This window comes from Zingiber officinale, chromosome 3B (assembly GCF_018446385.1).
Source record: "Zingiber officinale cultivar Zhangliang chromosome 3B, Zo_v1.1, whole genome shotgun sequence".
NCBI classification, from domain to species: domain Eukaryota; kingdom Viridiplantae; phylum Streptophyta; class Magnoliopsida; order Zingiberales; family Zingiberaceae; genus Zingiber; species Zingiber officinale.
In genome coordinates, this window is record NC_055991.1 from 84584866 (window position 1) to 84593539 (window position 8674).

An 8674-nucleotide genomic window follows, 5' to 3' on the forward strand; every position below is an offset into this window, starting at 1 on the left:
ATCTTGAACTTGTTCAGTCAAAGAACTCATGTTAGTCTCCTCCTTAAGGACTGTTACCTCCTTTTGGAGTGACTTTACCCAAATATTAGATTTGGCCAACTTTCTTAATAAGTATGCAATTAAATTTTGTAATTTATCTAAGTAGATCCTTACTTAATGAGGAGAACTTACAGTATTGTTTGGTCCTTCAAAAATGGATACAGATCCTTGGCTTTGCTCAAACTCGGCTTCAGATTCAGCTCTGGTTCTAGACTTGGACTTAACTTTGACAACGTAAGTTTGTACTGGTAGAGCAAGGAAGCTCACTTGCTCATGTTCTTCATTGGAGTCTTCTGAGAATTTAGACCACATTGATTTTAAAACCTTCCTTCTTCTTTTCTTATATTTGGACATTCCGACTTGTAGTGTTTTAGTTACACCCGTAGTAGGTTACTTCTGATTTGGGCTTTATTGTTTGATTTGGACCCAGCTGCTTGCTCTTGGATTGGATCATATTTTTCTTCTTAAGCATTCTCCGAACTCAATTGACTAACTTAGTGATGATCTTGTCTTCATCTTCAAAATCTGATCTATCTTTATATTCATATTCAGGTTGGTACTTGGGCTTCATCTTCTTATATGGGAGCTTTCCTGCAAGTAATACAATACCTTTCTTCGGAGTAGCATTAGTTTGTTCATGCAATTCAAACTCAGAAAATAACTCATCTAGCCTAATAATTGAAAGATCCTTGGATACTTTGTAAGCATCTACCATGGATGCCCGCAAAGTGTTCCTCAGGAAAGCGTTTAATGTGTACCTTATAACGTTGCGATTCTCCACCTTTTGTCCGATCGTGTGGAGTTCGTTGAGTAGGTCTTGGATCTGAATGTGTAATTGGCTCACTAATTCACCATCCTGCATTTTAATATTATATAACTTATTTAAAATAAGGTTGCATTTACTTACTTTTGCATCAGAGGTGCCCTCGTGCAGTTCGATCAATTTCTCCTATATTTCCTTTGACCTTGAGAATGGGATGACTCAGTTTAGTTCTTCTTTGGTTAGGCCATATTGGAGAGTACATGTCACTTTTGCATCTTCCTCGATCTTCCTCTTTGTTGGTGCGCCCCACTTATCACAGGGGATGAGTACTCCGTCTTCAGTGGGAAATGTGAATCCGGTTTAGATTATGATCTCCATGTCTACTTGCATCTTCAAGTGGTACTTTATTAGTCCTTTCCAGTATCTGAAGTCCTCGTTAGAGAAAAGGGGTGGGCGTGCGGTATTGTAACCTTCTTGATGTACCATTTAGTGAAGATCTTGCAAAGATAAAAATAATGAAACTTGTTCCAAGACTTAATCTTAGATTTGTAGTGCGGTAGAAAAATAAGGCAAAAAATTAGCTCGAGTAGTGTTGCACCAATTTCGAGAAAAAATTTAAAGAATTGACAAATTTGTTAGGAGAGGTTATTAGACCAATTCTGACTTATGAAAAAATTTAAACATGAAAAAAGGTGTAAGAATTTAGTTTTACCAAAAATAGATGAAAAAGCAACAAAAAAGAATGCTTAAATGGTGGTTATACCGATTCAGAGCAGCTCCACTCTGATACCAATTTTAAGATCAAAAGTGCTAAAGGAGGGGGGGGGGGGGTAAATATTGCTCGTGACTTTTTCACTTTTTTGGAAAACATAGAATAACATAGCAAAAAGAAATAAAGAAAAAAATTTGCTAACACTATTTATTTTTACTTGGTTCGAGGGCTGTGACGATTCCTACTCCAAGTGTTGGAAATGGGGATAGTGGGGAACGTGGCCCATGTTCCCCACTACTCATAATGGAAAAGGTCCATTATGCCCCTGGTTTATTTCCCTATATAAAGGGGATGTGTCCAAGGATCAGAGGTGATAATCAGGGTGCGTTGGAGACGAGAGTAAGAGGAGAACATCTGAGGCGGTGGGATTTGGTTTGTGGAATTGCGGAGGGCTTTCCGATCCTGTGATCGCTCTTCCGACAGCGAGTTTCGCCATTGCCGATTGCGGATCTGCGGGAGATCACTGTAAGTTTTTACCGCATTTAATTAATTCGTCTATCATGCATTTAGAATCATTGGAGACGAGAGAAAGAGGAGAACATCTGAGGCGGTGGGATTTGGTTTGTGGAATTGCGGAGGGCTTTCCGATCCTGTGATCGCTCTTCCGACAGCGAGTTTCGCCATTGCCGATTGCGGATCTGTGGGAGATCGCTGTAAGTTTTTACCGCATTTAATTAATTCGTCTATCATGCATTTAGAATATAAATCTACATTGGTATTAGAGCGCGTAGTTATTTCTAAATGTTTATAGACGAATTATGAAATTGTCGTACGAATGTTTCCTCGTTTTGTCATTTCCCGTCGCTATTTTGCACGACTAATGTGTCGTAGCATACACGTTGTGCCAAATTTGTAAAATCAAGACCGCTGGATTTGCCGGCAACGACAGTCCGTGGTCGTCGTTGGCGTCCTGGTTGGCCGGCTATGTGTTGGTGGTTAGGACAGTCAGAACCACTGTCGGCGATCTCGTCGAGCCTAAAATTGACTGGTTTTTGGTGTTGGAAATGATCAACTGCCACCGGCAGAAGGTAGGCATCACCGGCGATTGTGTCCATCGCGGCGTGGGCGGTTTACACGGTGTGATTGAAGAAGGCAGCGTGTGCGGCGTGCGCAAGGTTCACAGCGTGAGGACGTGTGCAGTGGCGGAGAAATTGGTAGAAGAACCGTTCGTGTGAGGAAATGTTTATTTTTCAAAAATCAAATAAAAAATAAAAACCGTCTCATTACTGCACACGGTGAATAAAGGCATGGAATACATGTTTATTAAAAAAAGCGTATCATGTCCATGCAATTAAATTTGATGCATGCATAAATTTAATTTCGTACTGTTCAAGTTGAATGCAATGACTTTTATTCACTTGAATGTAATGAATTTTATTCAATTGAACTGGTTTAACTTTAAATGAGCTTGGTTGAAAGATAATTAGAATCAGATCAGAGGCAATTAGTTAGTTTAGTCGAATCAGTTTGGTCCATTAAGATCTGGTTCAAATTTAAATCATTAGTTGGTTTAATTGAACCAATTTGATCTAAACCCGAAATTAATTTAGGTTAATTAATTGGACTTGGACCAAATATGATCAAATGACCAGATTTGTTTTATTAGGTCAGATTTGATCAAAACAATTAGATTTTTTCTAATTGGTCGGACTTAAACCAATGGGCATTGGTTTGATCAAACGGACCTGAGTTTGATCAATAAGCCTGAAATTGGTAGAAATGGACTTAGAGAAAAAGTAACAGAACATAGGTACAAAAATCCCTGTCTAATTAGATTAGTTCTAATTAAGGACAATGTACTGAGCTTAGGATCTGGATCCCTAATCAACCAATCCAATGAGTCTGACCAATTAGATTAGTTCTAATTGTTGACTTAAACTCCTGAAAATCGAGAAGATTTGTTTTTCTTGATTTATTATGTTGGTACTATGCCTGTATAAATTGAAATAAGCCGATTTTGTACTGGTTAGTCAGTTTTGTACTGACTTATTTATTTTCAATTTTTCAGATGGCTAGTCATGATTTACGACAACATGAGCTTTGGGAGGAGATTAAGGAGCTTGATTTCAACCCTGTTCAAGGACTCAGATGGCTTATTGGTCGGCTCGATCGGTTGTTCTGGAAACTCGAGCGAGAAGAATTTCCAGTCGAAGACACACACAGAAGATTTGCTCTAGTTTATTCACTGCCAGAAAACCTTAGGCAGATAACATTCCAACTTTGGGATGATTATGATGGACACATCTCGTATTCAGAGATGTGCAGATAGTTGCTTCATCTCTATTGGGGTCCTGAAGACCCAGAGGAGGATCCAGATGAATCTGAAGAGCATTCAGAAGATCCTAAAGATCCTCCAGAGGAGGATCCAGAAGAATCTGAAGAGCATTCAGAAGATCCTAAAGATCCTCCAGAGGAGGATCCAGAAGAATCTGAAGAGCATTCAGAAGATCCTAAAGATCCTCCAGAGGAGGATCCAGAAGAATCTGAAGAGCATTCAGAAGAGCCTAAAGATCCAGAGGAAGATCCAGTTGAATCTGAAGAGGATCTGGGAGAGTGTGTGTGGGATCCAATTGAGAACCTTGAAGCTGTCCTGCCTGTGATTACCCCAAATGAGTCCAGGCTGAGAGGAATTATATTAGCCACTGCACTAGTGTCTGTCCTAGTGGGAGTGGTAGTTGCCTATCTAGTTTATTAGAGTTCTGTTATTTTTATTGTCATTTTGTATGAACAATAGTTAGTCCATTTCATTCATGTCAGTTAGTTATATGTTAACAATTTGCAACATAATTTTATGTTAATGATGTGTTCATTTATTTATGCTGTTTGCTTGACATGATGCATGATTAGTTCATGAAGTATTAAATGATTAGTTTATTTAATTAAAAAAAACATGATATATTAAATGATTAGTTCATTTAATTATAGAATTCATGATATGATAAATGATTAGTTCATTTGTTGGGATGTATGTAATAGAATTGATTAATATTAATTTGATTGGTCATACAGATGATGAGTGAAAACATAGTTGTCACTTGATTTTGTAAACCAACTCAAAGTGATATTAAGTCAATCATAAATTGCATACATATGATATACACTGAATACTAAATAATGTGTTTATTTATGATAGATTATGGCAACTAAAAACATAATAGCTGAACTCAACAAAGGTGAAAAACTTAATGGGGATAACTATAAGATCTGGCACCTTAGGATACAATATGTACTTGAGGAACAAGAAGTTCTAGAGGTTGTAAATCAGGCTATGGAAGTACCTGTAGATGGTCCCACTGCACAACACAGACGAGATCTTGATGCCTATAAGGCATGGAAGAAAAAGGACTCCATTGCAAAGGGTATATTGATTAGTTCAATGGTAGACGACCTAGCTTTTGAGTATGAGTCATATCTTACGGCTCATGCAGTCTGGGTAGCCCTTTAAAGAAAAATATAGTGGAGTAAGTCTGAGCAAGCTTCGCCAGCTGACAATCAAGTTTGACAGCTACAAAAAGCGTCCAAATGTATCAATGGTTCAACACCTCAGGGAGATGTCGAACATGATTCGGGAGCTTAAAACTGCTGGTCATGAGTTGACTGATGAACGATAGGTTCAAGCAGTTATTCATTCACTTCCAGATTCTTGGGAGACCATGAAGCAGATCTTAACTCACAGTGAGAGTATCAAGACTTTCACTGATGTCTCACGCTATGTAGAATTAGAGGCGGAGAGAGTTGAATCCACAAGGATTTCTGGACAAGCCTATGTGGCTGTAGGTTCTGCAGGATCATATGGATCCAAGAAAAAGAAATGGTTCAAGAAAGGGAAGGGAAAGAAGAAGGAAGCTACTGTTGTAGGACAGGGCCCAATCAAGAAGATAGTCAAGAAGACTGGAAAGAAACCTAAAAACAAGTTGACTTGTTTTAACTATGGCAAAAAGGGCCACTTTGCTCGGGAGTGCACTGAGCCAAAAAAGGTAAATCCAAGTGTGTCTTCTTTTCAAGAGCATTTTGTTGCTAGTTCAGTGTTGTTAGCTGATTCTTATCCTTTATGGATTATAGATTCGGGAGCAACCAACCATGTAGCTCGGGAATGAGTTACATTTGTTGAGTACCGTCGGGTACCAGCTGGCAACAAGTGGATCTATGTGAGAAATAATGCAAGAGTTAAAGTCAAAGGAGTCAACACTTGCAAACTCAACCTACATGGTGGTAGAGTTTTGTTTCTACATGATGTCCTGTATGCTCCTGAAATTCAACGGAATCTTGTTTCTGTTATGTGTCTTCTTGATTTAGGGTATTGTATTAATTTTTATAGTCGGTCTGTTGAACTTAAGATTGACTCAGTCTCAATCGGATATGGTTTTTTAACAAATAGTTTTATGGTTCTTGATGTAGAACCAGATGTCAATTATGCTATTGATGGTTATTTTTCAAACATTGATTTAACTAGTGATACAGATATAACTGATGAGGTTTGGCATGCTAGATTAGGACACATAGGACAAGAACGTATGAATCGGTTAGCTAGAGAAGGTCTATTGGGCACTCGAGCTAAGATTCAATTGTCTATATGTGAGCATTGTCTTGCTGGAAAAGCAACTAGGAAACTATTTGGTAAGGCTATTAGATCTGAATCAACATTGCAGTTAATTCATTCAGACATTTGTGGTCCAATGAATGTGAAGGCTAGACATGGAGTTTCCTATTTCATTACATTTATTGATGATTTCTCTAGGTTCGATCATGTGTATTTGATTTCTCACAAATCTGAAGCATTAGATTGCTTCATTCGTTATATGAACGAAGTTGAGAATCAAACGGAATGTAAAGTTAAGGCTTTACGCACTGACCGTGGAGGGGAGTATTTGTCTGATATGTTCAAGACAATATATAATGATAGAGGGATTATTAGACAGCTGACAATCCCTGGAACTCCATAGCAAAATGGGGTAGCTGAAAGAAGAAATAGGACTCTTCTTGAAATGGTTAGGTCTATGATGGCGCAAGCTAATTTGCCAATCTCCTATTGGGGAGATGCATTATTAACTGCAGCCTATATACTTAACAAAGTGCCTTCAAGTCAGTTCCATCTACCCCATATGAACGTTGGACAGGTAGAAAACCAGATTTGAGTAATCTGAGACCCTGGGGGTCAGCTGCTTATGTTCATTGATATGGGTAAGGTTTTGTGGGTCCCTGATAAGGAAAAGGGGGTAAGGAAATCAAGAAGGTAGGCCAATATCGGCCGGGATATACCTCAAAGGAGGTAGGCTAATATCGGTCGGTTCATAAGAAGTAAGTCTATATCGATCGAAATATGCTTCCCAGGAGGAAGATCTATATAGGCAGGCTAATATCGGCCGGGACATAAGAAGTAAGTCTATATCGATCGAAATATGCTTCCCAGGAGGAAGATCTATACACCTCAAAGGAGATAGGCTAATATCGGCCGGTGCATAAGAGGTAAGTTTATATCGACCGAAATATGCTTCCCAGGAGGAAGATCTATATAGGTAGGTTAATACCGGCCGGTACATAAGAAATAAGTCTATATCGACCGAAATATGCTTCCCAGGAGGAAGATCTATACACCTCAAAGGAGGTAGGCTAATATCGGCCGGTGCATAAGAAGTAAATCTATATCGATCGAAATATGCTTCCCAGGAGGAAGATCTATAAAGGCAGGCTAATATCGGCCGGGACATAAGAAGTAAGTCTATATCAACCGAAATATGCTTCCCAGGAGGAAGATCTATGCACCTCAAAGGAGATAGGCTAATATCGGCCGGTACATAAGAAGTAAGTCTATATCGACCGAAATATGCTTCCCAGGAGGAATATCTATACACCTCAAAGGAGGTAGTCTAATATCGGCCGGTGAATAAGAAGTAAATCTATATCGACCGAAATATGCTTCCCAGGAGGAAGATCTATATAGGCCGGCTTGTTGGTTGCTACTCGGAAAACCTATAGGTTCCACTGTACAAAAATTTTGTACAAAGGTCTGAACCTTTTCCTAGCTACCATGTGTTCTTTTAAATTAAATTTTGGATCGCCTGCGGAACTTAACACGTTTGATCCAAAACTTAATCTATTTGTTCTTTTAGGTTTTGACTTGGATCTCCTGCGGAACTTAACACGTTCGACCCAAGTCTCCTTAAGTTATTAATTCCATTAAATATTAATTTTCATAATTGGTTCCCAGTACTGACGTGGCGAGGCACATGGCCTTCTTGGATATGGGAGCAACCACCACGGACTAGACAAAACCTTTTATAGAAAGCTAATATTTAATTTCCTAAAATAACTTTAGGTTAACCAAAGAGAACAATCAAATCACAAGGAAAAGAAAAAACAAAAGAACACAACATCGAAAAATATATTCGAAATTCTAGAACGTAAGCCTCTTGTATTTGGTATTATTTCCATAAATAACTAGTATGATGCGGAAAGAAAAATTACTAGTTATACCTTGTAGAAAAACCTCTTGATCTTCTACCGTATTCCTCTTCTAACCTCGAACGTTGTGTGGGCAATGATCTTCCGAGATGAGAAACCACCAACCACCTTCTCCTCCTTGCTAGGTTCGGCCACAAAGGAAAAACTTCACCAAGGAAGAAAAACAAAACACTAACCAAGCTCCAAGAGATACTAGCTTTCTCTCCTTCTTCTTCTTCTTCTCCGAGTAGTATCCGGCCACCACAAGAACTCCAATAGAAGAGGGAGATTCGGCCACCACAAGAGAAAGAGAAGGAGATGATGGCTGGCCACACCAAGGAACAAAAGAGGGAGAGAAAATAATAGAGGTTGTGTCTCATGAAGGCACCCTCACCCCTTCTTTTATATTTCTTGGCCTAGGCAAATTAGGAAATTTAATTACAATAAAATTTCCTTAATTTCCTTGACATGATTTAATTGAGAAAAATAAAATAAAATTTCCCAATTAAATCTACATTGGCCGGCCACATCATTGGAGAACAAATTGGACAAGTTTCAATCAACAATTAAAACTTCCTAATTTGTTTCCGGAAATTTTAAAAATTAAAATTTCTCTTTAAAAATCTCTACATGGTTAATAAAAGAAATTTCTATAATTT

The 8674-nt window shown here is 38.5% G+C and overlaps 1 protein-coding gene across 1 annotated transcript; it reads left to right on the forward strand.

The window, feature by feature from the left end:
• The first annotated feature begins 2578 nt into the window (after window positions 1-2578).
• Window positions 2579-6041, forward strand: LOC122054984 (protein SHORT ROOT IN SALT MEDIUM 1-like). The gene is made up of 3 exons (XM_042616389.1): window positions 2579-2728; window positions 3880-4170; window positions 6036-6041. The coding sequence occupies exons 1-3, from the start codon at window positions 2579-2581 to the stop codon at window positions 6039-6041; spliced, it is 447 nt and encodes a 148-aa protein (XP_042472323.1).
• The last annotated feature ends 2633 nt before the right edge of the window (window positions 6042-8674 follow it).